Source organism: Cnephaeus nilssonii (assembly GCF_951640355.1).
Source record: "Cnephaeus nilssonii genome assembly, chromosome: 14".
Lineage (NCBI taxonomy): Eukaryota > Metazoa > Chordata > Mammalia > Chiroptera > Vespertilionidae > Cnephaeus > Cnephaeus nilssonii.
In genome coordinates this window covers 4,471,360-4,488,111 of record NC_137085.1, presented here as the reverse complement: position 1 = coordinate 4,488,111, position 16,752 = coordinate 4,471,360, and the positions used below count along the sequence as shown (strand labels likewise).

The 16,752-nt window shown below is 59.9% G+C and overlaps 1 protein-coding gene across 9 annotated transcripts in view; it reads right to left on the bottom strand.

The window, feature by feature from the left end:
* Nucleotides 1-2,735: 2,735 nt before the first annotated feature.
* FNBP1 (formin binding protein 1) overlaps nucleotides 2,736-16,752 on the bottom strand; it is a 97,143-nt gene continuing 83,126 nt past the window's right edge. For 4 of the 9 annotated variants that reach the window (XM_079789657.1, XM_079789660.1, XM_079789662.1 and 1 more), the window contains 5 exons: nucleotides 14,452-14,561; nucleotides 12,586-12,718; nucleotides 11,073-11,191; nucleotides 10,687-10,826; nucleotides 8,917-9,115 (listed from right to left, as the gene is read on the bottom strand). In XM_079789657.1, coding sequence (XP_079645783.1) covers nucleotides 8,937-9,115; nucleotides 10,687-10,826; nucleotides 11,073-11,191; nucleotides 12,586-12,718; nucleotides 14,452-14,561 — 681 coding nt within the window. In that variant the 3' untranslated portion in view covers nucleotides 8,917-8,936. Of the gene's footprint in view, nucleotides 5,333-8,916; nucleotides 9,116-10,686; nucleotides 10,827-11,072; nucleotides 11,192-12,585; nucleotides 12,719-14,451; nucleotides 14,562-16,752 lie in introns of those variants that run through there. The other 5 variants (XM_079789658.1, XM_079789661.1, XM_079789663.1 and 2 more) reach the window with 2 other exon arrangements.

Below are 16,752 nucleotides of genomic sequence, written 5' to 3'. Positions count from 1 at the left end.
CACCGCCGTCCCTCCATCCTGTGCCCTGGCAGGGGGTGGGGGGTGGGGGAGGCGAGGGGCTCCCTCCAGCAGCGCCCCTGCAGCCGGGGAGCCTGGCTGGCTGCTCGGTACCTGCCTTTCCACCTGGCTGCGCTTCTGCTCACAAACCTGCTCAGAAACACACCTGCCAGGTGCAGCCCCCACGCGGGCCTTCCTGCTTCCTCCTTCCAGCTCCTCCGGCTTGAGTTCCGCAGACACGTCCTCCTGCAGGCGCCGCTGGGCCCGGAGCCCGGAGCCCCGGGAGCCCCTGGCTCCAGCCCTGAGGGCCGTGTGGTGCGGAGACAGGACAAGCGGGCGGGAAGGAGCCGGAAGCATTTCACACAGTGTGTTCAGGAAAGCGGCCCAGGACGGTGAGGGTTTGACACCTGCCAGGGGAGGGTGTTTGGAGCCGAACTGGGCCCAGGTTCTGCAGGACGGGGCAGGGCAGGGCCTGTGCGGGGCAAGGACAGGCCCGCTGGGGGCAGCTGCTGCGGGACCCAATCTCCCCCGTCTCTGCTTTTGGGGCCACCTGAGGCGGGTGGGAGAGGAGGGGGAGGAGGAAATCCGAGTTTCCTCCCCAGGCGTTTGGCCCCTGGGCTCCGAGGACAGAGGCACGGGGGCCCTCCTCAGGTCCTGCTTCTCGGGACCTTTTGTGCCCAGCGCTGTCCCCAGCGAACGGAGGCCATGGAGGGGAAGTCGCTCCCCGCACCAGCGGCACAGACAGGTGAACCCGCAGGAGACCCGAGGGCTGGGCAGCACGACTCACCGGCTCCCCTTCTCAGAAAAGAGAGGAGAGGCCCCCTCTAGGCCAGGCGGGTGGAGGCAGGGACCGGATATGTGGGACGTGAACCCCCAGAGCTAGGCCTGCCGTTCACGCCACCCCACCTCCGTCTCTGCAGCAGCAGTTCACCCGGTTCCCTTCTCCGCCTCCTGCCGTCTCCGGGCTGCCCGTGGATTTCACAATTCCAGAGACCCCTCTGCTCTAACACAAAGTGGGGGGCCCCCTTGAGCCCCTGCCTCTGCCCACTTCCATGTCCTCGTCACCCAGTGGGGGACCCAGTTCTCTCCTGGCACGGATTCCTCTCCCACTAGAGGGCGCCCCCGCCCCCGTGTGCCCTGCGGCAGGGCCGGGTGTGGCGGTGGGGAAGGAGGGCCTCCCTGAGGAGCCTGACCCGCCGTCTGCCGGGTCCGGAACCTCTGCGTCAACCAGAAGCCAATCGTCCGCTCTGGCTCCGCACGGTCCCCGCCTGTGTCCGACCCCGGCCGGGCAGTGAGTCGCCAGAGCAGGTGCCAGCCCCCAAAGGCTTGGACCAAGTCGGGCATGAAGATGGAAGGTGCAGCCCAGACGGCGTGGCTCAGTGTCCTAGGAGCCAGGAGGTCGCGGTTCGATTCCTGGTCAGGGCACCTGCCTGGGTGGGGGGCTCCATCCCCGGTGCGGGGCGTGCAGGAGGCAGCCGATCAATCACTCGCTCTCAGCATTGACGTTTCCATCTCTCTCTCCCTTCCTCTCTAAAATCAATTCTTTTTTGGAAAAAAAAATCATAAAAAAAGAGGGGCATGCACAGCGTTTCAGACCAGGGACCAGTGTGTGTGTCAGCGACACGGACGCCATGGCCATGGCGGCACCTGGAGAAGCTCGAGTCAGAGCTACCGTTTGCCTGCTGCTGCCGAGCCGGCCGCCCGCTCTCCCGACGGCCTCCTGCTCCCACGGCAGCTCCCAAGGCCGTGGCGTCCTCACCCGCACCCGAGGCCCAGCGAGCGGGAGGGCCAGGCAGCCCGGCTCCCAGCCCCGCAGCCCTCGGGGAGGCCGGTCCCCGTGAGACGGGACACTTCACCTGACAGAGAGGATCCTCCCCACGGAGGACGCAGCCCCCACGGAGCGCCGGGAACATTCTCCCAAGACGTTTGCGGACAAGCAGACAGGAGGCCTCCGGCCGTACCCGTCACCTGGCCCCTGGCCCGGCTCTCACTGGAACCACGCCGGCCGGCCGTTGGAGGCTCTGGCCCGATGGCAGCAGCCGTCTCCGAGGGGCTGGGGAAGCTCTCGCTCTAGAGGGGTCACCCCCCCCCCCCCGCTGCCCCCGGTGGGAGGAGGCCAAGGCCCCACAGCAATGAGCCCAACTTGACTTAGCAAGACGGCTCTGCTCACACCGGCTGCTCCAGGGACCTTGGGAAACAGAGGTCAGTCTCTCCCAAGGGCCTGGGGTCAGAGTTCAATGGAGTTCAATGCTGGCTACGGAAGCAGGGCTCCCAGCGCCCGCAGGGGGCGGGGTGGGGGGGGCCAGGCTGGAGGCCCCAGGCTTCAGCGCCGCACAGTCGGCAGCCTCAGGGAAGCCAGGGGTTCTCAGCCAGGCTGCGCAGAGGGGGGCTTGAGCCTCGTGCACCGGCGCCGATGAAACGCCCCGGCCCCCACAGGGCCCCTGAACCCCTAGAGGTGCGGCAGCTGAATTTGCAAACATTTCCTGGCCATCACACGCCTCCCCCAAACCCCGGGACTGGGTCCACCTGAATTCCACCTCCCGGTCCGGTCGGACAGCTTCCCCGCGGGGGGGCCGGGAGAGCTAGCCCACAAGCCCCGCCCCCGGCAGACCGGAGGGCTGACTGGCCGGGTCCCCAGGGAATGGGGTGAGAGGCGCGGACCAGCCCCAGCCCCAGGGACCCTGCCTGCTGCGGTGGCGCGTCCCCTCCGTGCAGCAAAGCACTCGGACACCGCGCCAGGGAGACGTTTATTTGACACCGAGGATTAACATGGAGGTGCAGGTCCGTGGGAGCCTTCCCGTGGGACTTCATTCGGTTTAATCCCATCTCCAGAACCTTGGCAATGGCCGAGCCCACGCCGCGGTGCCTCCACGGTCAGGGTCAGGGTCAGTGCCGCACAAACCCGCCGTGGTCAGGTGCGCCCCGTCGGGTAACTTTGTACAAAGACGGTTTTGACGACAGAAGCACAGGAGGCGGAGCCATGAAGTCGCACCCCACGTTTCTGGAAAAGCACTTAGCATCGAGCACGTCCCGTTCTCTGTTCGGTAAACTTCCTGTGATGACAGCTGCTGCCAAAGGCCGGCGAGGCCTCCGTGCTCCGCCGGCGAGACCAGCCTAAGAGCTCCCAGGCCCAGACGAAACCCTCACGTGGGCCGGCCTCTCCGTGGTTCCGTCCTGCGAGGGAAAAGGGGGGCAAGGACACGTCGCTCTCTGTTGCAAGCCCTTTTCGGGGCAGGCTCTTTAAAGATGCGTCCTGCTTACAACACGACATTCTAACGTTGGTGGCGTGACAGGCGGCGGTCAGCACGTGGGGAGGTCCAGCTCCTACGCGAGGTGGGGGCTCCTTCGTGTAACAGACGATCCCACAGGGGGAGGCCGAGTAACGGACAGTGCTGGGCTGGCGGCTAACCGCTTCCTTCCTGAATAGCCGGGGGGCGCAGGGGTGCGGAAGGGAGCGGGGCAGGGACACGAGGACACAAGCATGTTCTATACGGAGCGGCACAGACGTGAACAGGACAGGTGGCTGCAGCTCCTGCCTCCCCCGGGCTGCGCGCAGTGACCGTCCTGACCCATCCGAAGACGCGGGGCACATGAGCAGATTTTGAGCCGTCACATCCGTGAGCACTGGAGAGTGGCCGCGGACTGGGTGACGCTCTGCGGATCCTGGAGACCAGGGCGCCCGTCCCGGAGCAGCCCTGGACCGCCTGCCCCGGTTAACCAGGCACCTGGAGGTTTGCAGGGATGCGGGGGGTTCTAACTCCGCTCACCTCTGGCATCCTGGCTTCAGCGTCAGTCACCTGCTGAGCCCGCCCCCTCTGCAGGGTCCGGGCAGGTGGTCTGAGCCCGGGCCTCGCCCCACTTCTGGGAAGAAAGAGCGAGAGGCCCAGGCTGGTCACTCGCTCACCCTACACCTGACGCCACCTCCTCTTCCCCTGCTCCCCCAGGCACTCGCTCGCTCAGGGTTCTAGTCACCAGGGTTGATGAGCTGCCCCGAGAGGGTGGTGTGCGGTCACCCCTGGTTTGCCGAGAGGAGCCATCTTCCTACTGGCCACGGGCCCGCCCCTCAGGACCTGCCCCCCACCCCTGCCCTCCGGCTCCTAGGAGACTTCCTTGTCTTGGACTCATCAACGTTGAGAACTGAGGATGCGCGAGGTGACGCCGCGCTACCCAACGCCAAACCGGAGAGGCCGACGCCATCCCTGGCTCCACAGAGCTCCCGGCCAGTGGCCCCTCGGCCGCGCTGCCCCGACAGAGAAGCCCCGCCGCCCGAGGCGTGAGCGGCGCCGAAGGAAAGGCAGCCCGGGAGGCAAACGCAGGGCATCCGCCTCCGCGTCCGCGTGGCCCAGAGCACATGACGGACGGGAGGCTGAGCCGCAGGACCTTCGGTGACGGAAGCACTGAGATCCCGGAGAAGAAGATCTTGGAATCCAAGAAAAGGGGAGCTTTCGCTTTGCAGCGAGTTCATGCAGAGGTGTGGGGGGCGCTCCTCGGTCACCAAGTGCCACGGCTGCAGTTCTCGGGGAGACCCCCCCCCCCAAGGTGGACACAGGACAGCAGGGGGACTGGAGTTCGACTTCCAGTGTGGACCCACTGAAGGCAGGGCCCCAACCAAAAATGTGTGCATGCATGAGCACACACATGCATGTACATGTATGTATGTGTGTATACGCCCCAGTGCCCGCCACTGTCGCTCTCAGGCTGTGAGGTGTTGCAAGGGCCAACGCTCAGCACGAGGCGAGGTCCTGTGGTCAGAGAAGGCCCACCGAGTGCTCAGTGGACTTGGGTGAGTCTTGTCTAAGGTGAGCGCGGGAGCACGTCACGGACACCGGGCGCGCAGTCCACCTGGCGGGGCCGACCCTCCTGTCCAGATTCGGCCGGTCTCCCTGGGGGACCGGTGGCAGGGATTTCACAAAAGGCACAGTGTGAGCCGTGGACGGCCGGAGCAGCCAGGAGGACGGAGGCCAGGGCGGAGCGGGGGGGGGGGGGGGGGGGGGGGAGGAGCCGTGCCCAGCTGCTTTCCGTGGTCCTGCTGGGGTGGGGACTGGGATGGGGACAGCCCGGACCCAAGAGGTGGCCGGACGGGCCCAGCGGAGCGGGCCACGGGAGCATGCTGTGGAAAGAAAAGAAAGCAGGGGCAAGCAGCTGCAGGCGCGGGTGGGTGTCCCTTTGGCCCGAAGACGCGGCCGCTCTGCGGCCCGGCTGAGCGCAGGCTCACAGCCCGGCCTGTGGAGACCAGCAAGCCGAAGGGTTTCTCCTGGGGCCCGGCCTGTGGAGACCAACAGGCCGAAGGGTTTCTCCTGGGGCTCCGGCTCCGCTCCTCAGCCACCTTAGGAATCTACAACACAAACAGAAAGAAAAGCTCGGTTAGAGGGGGCCGAGGCCAGAGGCGGGCACACTGCACCGCCCAGGGGCGGGGCGGGGGCGGGAAAGAGGGCAACCTTAGAGCGAGATTGGTTACCACCCGACACCACAGATAAGGAACTTTCACGGTTTGGTCTCCACGCTTCCCTCCAGAGAAGGATGGCGGCACCCACCCCCCAGCTCATCTTCCCAACAAGCTCAGTTTTGAGAGAAGGTGCCCGGCCTCCCAGAACGAAGCCAGGAAGTGAGGCCCGGTTCTCAGACCGCGGCGCCCGGGCCTTCAGCGTCAAGTGCACAGTTTCTGGTGAAGAGGAGGCTTTCTGTGTCTCGGATGCTTATCATAAACAGTGAAAGTTCTTCATCTCCAGGGGAGCAGAGAAACCAGACAGACTCAGCCCTCAGGTGCACGCAGGGCGGAAGGGGCCAAGGGCAGAATGTTCAGGAAGGGACGAGGAGTTAACTGCTGGCGAGGCACAGTCACGTTCTCAGAAAGGTACACACCACTGACAACACGGAGGAGGATTCGTTTATTAGAGAGGCGGGACGGGGTACAGCCGAGAGGAGCCAGACAGATTCTTTTCTTTCAGGGCGAGGAGAGAGAGAGACGGTCACGTGGGCCGCATTCAAACAACACTTACTCAGAACCCCAGTGTCTACAATAAACCGGAGCGGAGCAGCCGGCAGGGCCCTAGCTACCGACACAGTCCTCCGGCTTCCCCAGCGGTTACAAAAACAAAAAGGTCATTAGGCAGCGGAATCACCAATAAAACAAACAGATAAAAAGAGCAAAACGTTAACACAACGCATTCAAGTCATCCTCGCGGTTTTTAAGTTGCGTTTACACACGTGTTGGGGGAGGGCTTGTGGACGGACTTCACAGAACGCAGTTTCAAAAACAAAACCGTAAGAGCGGACGGTCACCACCCAGGGGCCGGCGGGAGTTCCTCTGGTCTAAATATTTTGGCAATTTTTAAAGGGTCACATCGTAGACACCACACATGCACAGGGCGAGTGCAGACAGGGGGCGGCCCGGGCGGGCGGAGGGCGGGGTGCCGGGGAGGCGGGCCGGGTCTGTGATCAGGGAGGGAATGGCTTCTGCACGCACGTGGGTAACAGAAGTGCTAAGGGAAGCGGGGAAAGCGTGATCAGACAAGCCGAGACGCGGCTGCTTGTGTCTGAACAGATAACCGGGGAAGAAAACAGTAAACTCTGGGCGGGGAGGGACATCCCTGATCCTGCGGGAGCCGTTTCAGAGAACGGAAACGACCAAGTGTCACTGTTGAGTCAATATCACATCCGTTCCCGGGCCATTGGTGCAGAGGGTACAACTTAATAATAGTAATTTATGCACCCAAACCGCTCCTCCCGAAAACCAACCGAGCTGTTTTCTGAACCCAATTTGCATACGACCAAAGGAAAAACTAACCAAACAAAAAAACAAAACAGGAAAAGCTTCCCGGGTGCCATGCTTTTCAGGGCCGGCTTTTAAAAGGCTAATGTTGTCTTGCCCCATTTCAGACTTTTTCAATGTTGTGTTTGTTTTCTCCAGCAGCTCCTCGGCGGGAAATGAGGTTACAGACCCTCAGCCGTGACCTCCTGCTGCTCCTGGAGCCCAGCCCTAGTCTAAGGGGCAGCTGGTTTTCTTGCTGCCTTGCTCAACAGGGAGGAGAACCGAGTCCCCGAGAGGGCTGGGCTCGGGCTGCGTGCCGTGATCGGTACAATCATTCTGAAGAAATTTGAATTACAAAATTCTGTTTTAAAAAAATCAGGCTGACCCATCGGTTTTCTGCCTTTGAGACTGTATTCCAATTGTGTCCCATCTGACCGCTGGGAGACTCTGGGTGACGAGACCCCCAGCTCTGCAAGCTCCCGGGACTGTATGTTTAAAAATAAAAGGCATTTTTAAAAATCAGGCTGTCATTACCTAAGGGCTACTAAATCCCCCCTCGGTGGCCCTTGGGAGCAATGGCTGCGAACTCCCTGCTGGCGTCGGCAGCAAGCGCCCGCACCTCCCACCGGGTCCTGGACTCCCACCCGGGGCGCCGCTGTGGCTTTAAAAATCAGCTCCCAGTTGACTTGAGCTTTTTAAAGGAGCCCTCGGTGTCGAGGCAAGGAGCTCCTCTCCCATGTAAAGGCGGGAAGGACACGAATCATTCCCAAAGCCACACGGAAGGAGAACCTGGACCAGCACCTTCATGCTGAGCCACGGGCAGCTGTGCTCCGTGACCGCAGGGTGGGTCCTGGAGATGGGCGCGAACCCTGGGCTTGGCACCGCCTGTGCACGTGACAATCTCGCCACCCGTCCTGCCAACTTCGAAATGCAAATCCCCATGTGACCCAGTTTCCTTGGAAGGTGGTGAGACTGTATTTGATTCTGGCTACAGTTAACTAGATGAGGCCAGCTAGCCACCCTAAAACCATTCTTCAGTCAATCCACACGTTGGGGCTTAAAGATGCCAATGATTGCTTTAAATCCCCCCTTTGAAAAGTGCGGTGCTGGGGTCTGTGTCTGTGTGGACACAGCCCCCCTGGGGAGGGTCAGCAGACCACAGCCCCACTCGCCACACACCCTCCGACAGGACGAGCAGAGCGAAGTGCTTTTACAGACGCTCCCCTAAAGGGCACGCGCAACGCTGACCGGCTGTCAACTTCCGGGGGACATCGGCAGTCGCCTGTAAAAATCAACGGGGGCCCTGGCCGGTGTTGCTTGCTGGTTAGCGTCGGCCCACACACCAAAGGGTCTCAGGTTCGATTCCTGGTCAAGGGCATGTACCTGGGTTGTAGGTTCCCTCCCCACCCCTGGTTGGGGTGTGTGCAACCAGTCCATCTCTCTCTCTCCCTCTTTTTCTCCCTCCCTCCCTCCCTTCCATTTTCTCTGAAAAGCAATGGAAAAAAATATCCTCAGGTGAGGATTAACAAACAAACAAACAAAACAACTGGGTAAATTGACCAAACTTTTCCCGATTTCAACTGCTTGTTTGGACATAATAGGATAATCTTGATGATCTAACAGTGGCCTTAACCAGGTTTAGGTAAGATTACACACTTTTGATACCAATAAATGAATCTTCTACTTGCTTTTTTATTCAAGGAGGAGCTTTTATGTGAATGGCTGTGAAATGTAACCAACTAGCATAGTTCAATTTACTAAGGTGCAGAATGTAACCGTCTATGGTGGTTCCATTGGTGGCAGACACTAGATACAAATGAGAGGGCTTAACCTGCTGTGCCCCGGGGTGTGGCCTTTGAAACTGGGAAATAGTGATTAGAAGCTAGAAGGCAACTTTTTTGTTGTTATCTACAGATGCTGCCGGAAGGAGACGTGTTTACCCGACTTCCAGCGACACAGCTGTAAACCGGCAGTTGGCAGCTTTCCACATAAAATGCCATCAGCAAGCGAAACTCGGTACTAGTCAAAACTAGCCAAGGAATCCGGAGCGGTCCCCGCGCCCTCGCGGGCGGGGCCGGGCTCGGCGGGCGGGCTCTGCGGCCAGGCTTTTGAAGACCTGCCCGGAACAGTCACAGTTGTGGGGAGAAACACTCCAATTGCTTTTAAACCGTTTTTGTAAAAAGCTGTATTAAATATAAGTCTTAGCACCTTTGGCATTTTTGTCCAAATAGACTTCGACGTACGACGTGGGGACATAGCCCTCTTCGTCTTCGTTTCTCCGAATGCGGGTCCACCCGTCCCCCTTGTCTTCCTCTATGACGTACAGCGTTTCTCCTTCAGCTACTGAGATGGTTCCTTCATTCTGACCTGAAACAAGATCAGAACACGTGAGGCTTCCGGGCAAACAGGAGCCTGGACAGGAAACAGGTGAAAGCAGAGGCGGGTCCGCAGATGCCCGGCCCTGCCCCGTCCAACAGGGCGAGGAGCGCCACCTCCCACCTGGCCAGGCCGCAGGGACTTTGCCAGGGGAAACCTTCCCTCCTCTCCCTGCCTCTCGGGTGGAAGTACTCCGCCCCCCTCCTCCCCAGTCTGGCTGTGCCCTGAGCGAAGGCTCCCCTCCAGCCCAGCACACCTGCTCCTAGCGTCCTGAAATCTGAACACGACGGACGGCCTGGTTCACGGCTGCTCCCTTCCCGGACCCCCTCCTCTCCCGCTTCGGCGCACCTCCCTCGTCCCTCAGGCCTCATCTTTGATTGCCTCCCGCTTGGCTCCCACTTGCAATCAGCCAGGAGTCCGAGCAGCGTGTTAACGGCGGCATCTCTGCGCCCGTTCCTCAACCGAGGCTCCCCAGGCCGTTCGCTAAGCTAATCTCCGCGCCCGCCACCTCTGCCCGACAGCACGCGGAAAGGCGCCTTGTTCAGGGCGGTCAATAGGGGAACGGGGTAACATCTAACCTGGTCCTTCGCTTTCTTGTCTTGTCACAGTGAAAATGCACGTATGCCGGGGCTTCTCCGACTCACCTGCACTCCGCCTCCCGCAGCTCCCTCGGCACCGTCCGCAGACGCTGGGTCACGGTTCCCCAGTTCCCGACAGCCGAGAGCCGGCTCCCCTTCCCAACCACCACCCAGTTCTAACTGCTCCCCCACACGCGCCCGGCCCTGCCCCATGCGGTGATGACAACAAACGCCCAGGTCCAGCTCGGTCGGGCAAGGTCTCGCCCAAATCCTCTCAATACGTCCTCAGTGTTTGCCGCCTAAAATCCAAATGTGTCCTTTGCTCTCCCCCACCCCCATGGGCACTGCCTACCTCTGGTCTTACATTCCTCTCTGACCACCTGACACCTGGGCTCCAACACACGGCCCCACGCCCGATGCCCTGCAGCCCAGAGTTCGCTAAACTCCCGTGAGAAGTGCTGCGGCCCCCCGTGCAGCCCACCTGTCTGTGCCCCTTCCGGATGCTGAAGCTGCCCTCCCAGGCCTGGTCCCCCGTGCCTCCCTCCCGTCTGTGCCCCTTCCGGATGCTGAAGCTGCCCTCCCAGGCCTGGTCCCCCGTGCCTCCCTCGTCTGTGCCCCTCCCGGATGCTGAAGCTGCCTCCTAGACACAACTCTGCTTTGTCCTCCGGGTTGGACGCCACACCGCGCTGCCTGCATCCCACGCCCTGGAGAGTGTTCTCGGGACGGGAGCTCTGTAAATGTTGGGCGGATGCAGGAAGTAACCATGACTCCTACTCTCTGCTGCAATTACGGTAAGCCCCACGCAGGCTGCTCAGTTACAGGGACCAAAAGGCAAAATACACAGCCAGCAGCCCGACGGTGACCACACTCTCCGCAGGACAGAGGGCGGAGAGGAAGGTCTGGGGCTCAGCAGAAAGGCGGCCACAGGCAGGGCAGGCGCTGACAGCTCGGGGGGCATGGGGAACTCGGGCCGCGGAGCGTTACCGTCGAAGGTGTAGAGCGCTTTGCACGTCCCGATGGCGGGCAGCGGCTCCTCGTCGTCAAACTCATCGTCGAAGTCCGTGGCCAGCACCTTCACCTCGCTCTCCTGGCTCTGCTCCTCCGTGTAACTGCCATCCGGGCTGCTCAAGAAAGAAAGCACACAGCAACTATAGCGCCCGAGCCGGAGGACGCCGCCCGCCCGCCCGCGGTGCGGCCCTGAGCTGGCAACTGAGACCATCTTAACCGGTCCCCGTGGAGCCAGAGGCCGGTCCCCGTGGAGCCAGAGGCCGCGGGAGAACGCAGGCCCTCCTCACAGAGGTGCTGGGAGCTGCGCTGAGGCTCCGTCCGGGATGGAGAGGCCCGAGGGCAGGGCGGCGCGGATACTGTACCTCTCCCGGGCCTGCGCGCAGTTGTTGACGGCCGGGGCGGGCTGGGCGTCGTACAGTCCGCTCTGCCTGCGCTGCTCGCCGCGGGCCGGGAGCCTGCCTTCCACCTCCGCCAGCCAGGCCTGGAACAAGAGCCACGAGAGACCGGCTGAGGCCCCCCCGGAACCTGGAAGCCCCAGCTCGGCGGCTCTGGGCAGAGGCTGATGGAGAGGGACGGGGGCAGGGCCCCGCATAACGGACTCGAAGGCCGCGGCTCCGTCCCTTCCAAGGAGCGGAAGTGGAAAGAACGTATTTAGGCAGCTGCCCCCGCGGGGCAGGGGGCCTGGACCCTGTCCAACCCCTGGGCTGCGAACAGCTGTGTGACTTGGGATAAGTCACTTCTAGTTCCTTCTGTTCCCAAACCTCGGTGACCCTGCGGTCACACTGGGAAGCATGAGGAGCTGCCACGCTTGAGCACCGACTCAGTGTGAAAGCCACACCTCCCTTTCCCGCGGTTTTCCAGGAGTGTCCTTTTTTCACCGCGAAGAAGCGTGTCCACAGGACGTCAGAGCAGACAGTCACCTTCGGCGACATTTGAACTAGTTCCCGTACACGAGGCAAAAGAACACAAATGGCCAGAAATGGCCAATTCCAGGTTCTAAACACGCAAACCTCCATCACGGATTGACAGGTTCTAGAAACAATGAAAACCCACATCTGACCCCTCACTGACAGGCAGAGCCAATTCGATTGGAAGGATCCGTTCTTATGTTTCTCTGCTCTGAGGTCTTTAATTTGGGGGCGGAAAAAGAAGGCTTTGTCCCCAGAGAGGGGCCCTCTCCCGCTAAGACATGCACTGAGGTGTTTTCCGAGGAGGCCAGTCTTTCCTGCTCGTTTGTGTTTCCCGCTGGTTTTCACGTCTAGAACCCTTGGGTGCTGGGTCCTCTGAAGGAACAGCACGATCAATCCATCGTCCTCCTGATTTTCCGGGACGGCGCGGGTCCGTTCCCAGTTACACGCTGGCAACGTGAGATGCAGAACAAACTTAACCACGTAAATGAAAAACGGCACGGTATCCAAACAACTCGCCCTCCAGTGTGCCAGTAAAGGGACTCAGGAAAACGGGAAGTGCTGGGAAGCAGAGCGCTCGGGGGGCAGTGCATTCCCTTTGCCACAGCTCACGACACCCGGCATTCCCAGGGGCGTGTGTCCCCGCGAGAAGATGCTGGCGTCTGTACCCGCAGGCGGCTCACGACACCCATCCCTTCTGCTTCCTTTTCCCGGCAACAGCTTTTTCTTTGTGTTTTTTTTTAGGTGTCTTTCTTCTTTTCTTTCTTTCTTCCTTTCTTTCTTATTTTCAATAATTCTTTATTGCTGCAAGTATTACAGATGTCCCCTTTCCCCCCATTGAGCCCCTCCAGCCCCCCCTCCCCACGCCTTCAGCACCCTATTGTCTGTGGCCATGGACCATGCATATATGCATGCAAGGTCTATGGTTGATGACCTCCCACCCACCCTCCCAACAGCCTCTTCATACCTCAAACTTCTGGGCCTCGAGTCGCAGCTTGTCTATGTTTTGGATGACTTCCGTTAGCTTGTGGTCCAGACTGGCTGGGTCTCCCATCTGCGGGTTCTTCAGGTACACATCTTTCATCTTGGTGATGGCCTCTCTGGAAAAAGCGAGCAGACGGAGGGGGAGGCTGATGCCACCAGCCAGTCACGTTCTCCGAGCACCCTGGAAACCACGTGACTGGGAGCCGGGCTGGGAGTGTGGGTGGGGAGGGAATATCGGGGTCAGCACTCCTGAAACGTCTCCTTAGGCAGGAGCCCTGCTCCCCGGGTGCGTATCCTCCAGAGGCCGATATTAACACTCCAGCGGCCTTCCCGGGAGGGGCTCCCCTGGTCCACAGCGAGTAAGACATATAAATCAATCCAGACAAAACCCAAACACTTCCACGCGCGAGTGCTCCTGCAAACCGAAGCTGCCCCGGCCTCTGGGGTGCTGTGGGCTGCAAGATGTTCATGTCACGAAGAAGCCCGGCTAGTCGCCTCGGAAATGTTGTTACACACTATCTCAACTCTTAAGACATGGAACCCAGCCCGGCCGGCATGGCTCGGTGGCTGAGCGTCGACCCATAAACCAGGAGGTGACTGTTCGATTCCCGGTCAGGGCACAGGCCCAGGTTGTGGGCTTGATCCCCAGTGGGGGGCATTCAGGAGGCAGCCCATCAATGATTCTCTCTCATCACGGATGTTTCTCTCTCTCCCTCTCCCTTCCTCTCTGAAATCAATACAAATATTTTTTTTAAAGGAATGGAACCCACAGTTGGTATCCATGGCAGGTGGGCCTCAGGGCCTCGAAGCGGCATCCTGTGGACCCCACACCTTCCTGAGACCGTGTTTGGAGCCCACACCGCAGCCTGCACGAGGCCTAGACGCGCACGCATGCTCGGGCTCGGGCTCTGTCCAGCACCGAAGAGCCGGGGAACTTGGACGCTGGCTTAGGGGGCTCTCAGTGGGGCTTGAGTGGTTAGAAGTTCAGAGCAATGAGAAATCTAAGCCAATGATATGAGACAAACAAACTATTCTGAGCCATGGGAAACAGCTTAGCTGAAAATACAGAAATAGCAGGAAGAGAATTTCCACGGCCCTCACCACCCCCCGGCCTGCTTCCTCGAAGCTCAGCCCGCATCCTGCCGGCCCCATGGGCTTCTGGGAACCGCCTGCTCCCTCCCCCCGCCCCCCCCCCCCCCCCCCCGGCACCAAGGCCACCTCCCCAGTGGAGCCCTTGGCCCAATGCACCGCCAGCCCCTGACTGGCTCTCCTTCCTTTTCCTTCACAGCATGTGCCATTCCCAACATTTCATAATTTGCTTATTGCTTACTGTCTGTTTCTTCCCACTAGAAAATGGGGAGCCGCTTCAGGGGGGCCCGGAGCAGCGCCTCCCCAGAGCAAGGACACACTGGCGCCCCTAGGGCTGGGGGGTGTCTAAGGCACACTGTGATTTGTCTTCTAGACACCATCTGTGCGCTCCCTACAAAGATGAGAAGGCTAACTGTGACTTACCGTGAAGTAGGAAGACACAGACATTTTGGACCCAAAGCTAGGATGTGGGGGCAGGGAGAGGGTGGGGTCAGGCCACTTTTCTCATCCTCGTTTGTATAAAAAAGTTCACCTACGCTCTAATTCACGATAAAAGAGATAATCCTATGTAGTTTGTTCCCCAAACTCAGAAGAAAACCTGCCGATAAAAGCATTCCCCAGTTTGTAACAAAGCAGCCCAGTGGGCCAGCAACACGCGCCTGAGTGAGCGCTTCTATGAAAATCCAGGCTAGGACTTCCCGTCTTTCCAAACTGCACTCGGATCTCTTAATGACCCATATCCCACATCGACCCACTCTACCTTTGATCCATCTCCTTCTGAATTTCCTTGTTTAACTCGTCCACCTTCTGTTGGAGCTTTTTCCTTCTCTGTTCGGGCGGGAGGTTGCTGAAGTCCTCGGGCGCCGCGCCCTGCAGACCAAACAGAAATACGCCAGGGGAGGCCGGTGGGCCTCCTTGAACACAGCGGGGCGGCGGGGCGTCCCCAGACACCAGGCGTGCGGACGCTTGTGAAGTAAACCCAGCCCGTTCCCAGGACACCAGCCGAGGCGGAATCCGCGCATGCAGACCAGTCCCCAAGCCGCTGCGCGCTCCGAGGCCCGGCCACTCCCAAAGGCAAGAGCGATGCTGCAGGAGGGGAGGGCGAAGCAAACGCTCGGACTCGGGGAGAATCCAGACAAGTCTGAGACGGGACCTCCACTCTGTCTCAGTGTCGGTGGCCACACTGACGTTTAAGGCCGTTTCAAGTTCGGGTTTCTTCATGGAAAACAGGGCCTGTCGCAGGCACTGCTCCCCGAGTCTGAGTACTGCTTCCCATCTCTCCCCAGGCCCAGGCCGAGGCCAAAAGTCCCCATCCCCGAAAAGTGGCATGGACAGCGAGTTCCTCAGAGAATGTGGGTGAAAAGGGTTTAAAAAAACAACAAAACACAAAACCCTCCCCTCCCCCCATGCACTCTTGGCCCTCCGCCTCTGGAGGTCTGGACACGCTTTGGGTAACCTCGGGACATTCCTCAGAACCAGCCGCCTGCAGGGTGTGGGACCTCAGCTGCTCTCCTCCATCTGAGCATATTTTCGTATCTTGATTCCCTCTCAAAAACAACCGCTATCTTTCCTCTGTGCATGCGATGTAAGTGGAAAACACCAACAGCGAGCGTCTAGACTTACACACGCTCGCTTGTTAGAAGCTCGGTGATGGTTATCAAGTTCTTTCACTTAAATGGGGCAATTTTCATAAAGAAAGAGAAGTTTATTCGATGACCAGGGCTAAGCCAAGGGATTTAGACAAGAGATTTTCCTTTGGAGCCAATCGCACAAAGGCGAGGCCGGCTTGGGGAGTGGGTGGGAAAGAAGGGACCCGGATAATGTCACTCCCGAGACGAGCTGGGTCTGCCAAGCGCCGTGCACGGGGGCTTGTGACCCGGGTTCCTAGGCTGCTTGTGCTAAACTCCAGGCCGCGGGCTGCAAGTGTGTGACTCGGCAAACAGTACGGCACCAGGGCCACACAAAGGCTAGTGTTCTCAAAGCCGTGTGCGTGCGTGTGTGAGTGTGAGAGAGAGAGGCAGGTGGTGGGGGGGGAGTAATAAGATGTAAGACCACAATGGACGTGACTTCCCTAATGCCAAACCAAGGATTCTATTCGCCTCTAAAACTAAAGCGAAGCAAACTAATGTCCAGTATGAAAACAGACCGCCCTGCTATTACACCCGAAACCCTGCTTTTCAATTTGCGCGATTCCATCGCTTCCGCGAGCTCAGCGGCTTGTGCTCGGGCCAAGTTTACGTAAAGCAAATCAGCGCGTGATCTAGAAGCGAGGTTTGCGCTGTTTGCTCTGTCTTGTTCCTCAACAAAACACAGTGTGGGATCCACGGCATCAGAGGGCGGGAGATCCAGCAGGTGGTCGCCGCGAGGTCGCGGAGAGCAGGAGCCTTGCGCGGTGTGGAGGCTGAAGGAACTGCCTGCGGTGCCGCGAATGGCCCGCCCTGCCCCGCCCCGCCCCGCACTGGAGCCGCACGTGGCTGCTGAGCTGGTGGAGGGTGGCCAGTGCGACTGCGGAACTGAATTTTAAAATCTTATTTCATTCTAATTAGCTAAGATTTAAAGAGCCCGTGTGTGAGTGGCCACCACATTGGGGACACAGGTCTAGATGAACAGGTGCCAGGCTTGCATGGGGGGGAAACAGCTGCAGGGACTTGTGTAAGCAACACACACTGTGCTCGTGACTTTCAGTAAGGAATTCGTGAATCCTTCCCGGCGGGTCAGGCGTCAGTCTAGCTGACCCCTGAGGCCCCCCCCAATAGATCGCCTACGTTTCCGTGTTGTTCCTTAAAACGAACCTCGGTCACCGCGGCTCCCACAAGCCTCACGCTGCCGTGGAGGCTCAGGCCGAAGCTGCTTCTAGATCCGGAGACACAGGGTTCCCGGGAAACCTCAGCAGGCCCTTCTGCCCCGTGAGCCTCTGAAGCTCGAATTCCTTTACACAATACCCTGACCTACGGTTCCTGTGGCCACGAAGGCGTGTGTATTTACAGCTCTGAGTCAGAAAAGAGGTTCTGCGATCTCGGGAGCACCGGGGTTCAGAGGACCAGGGCGCACTGGTCCTGGA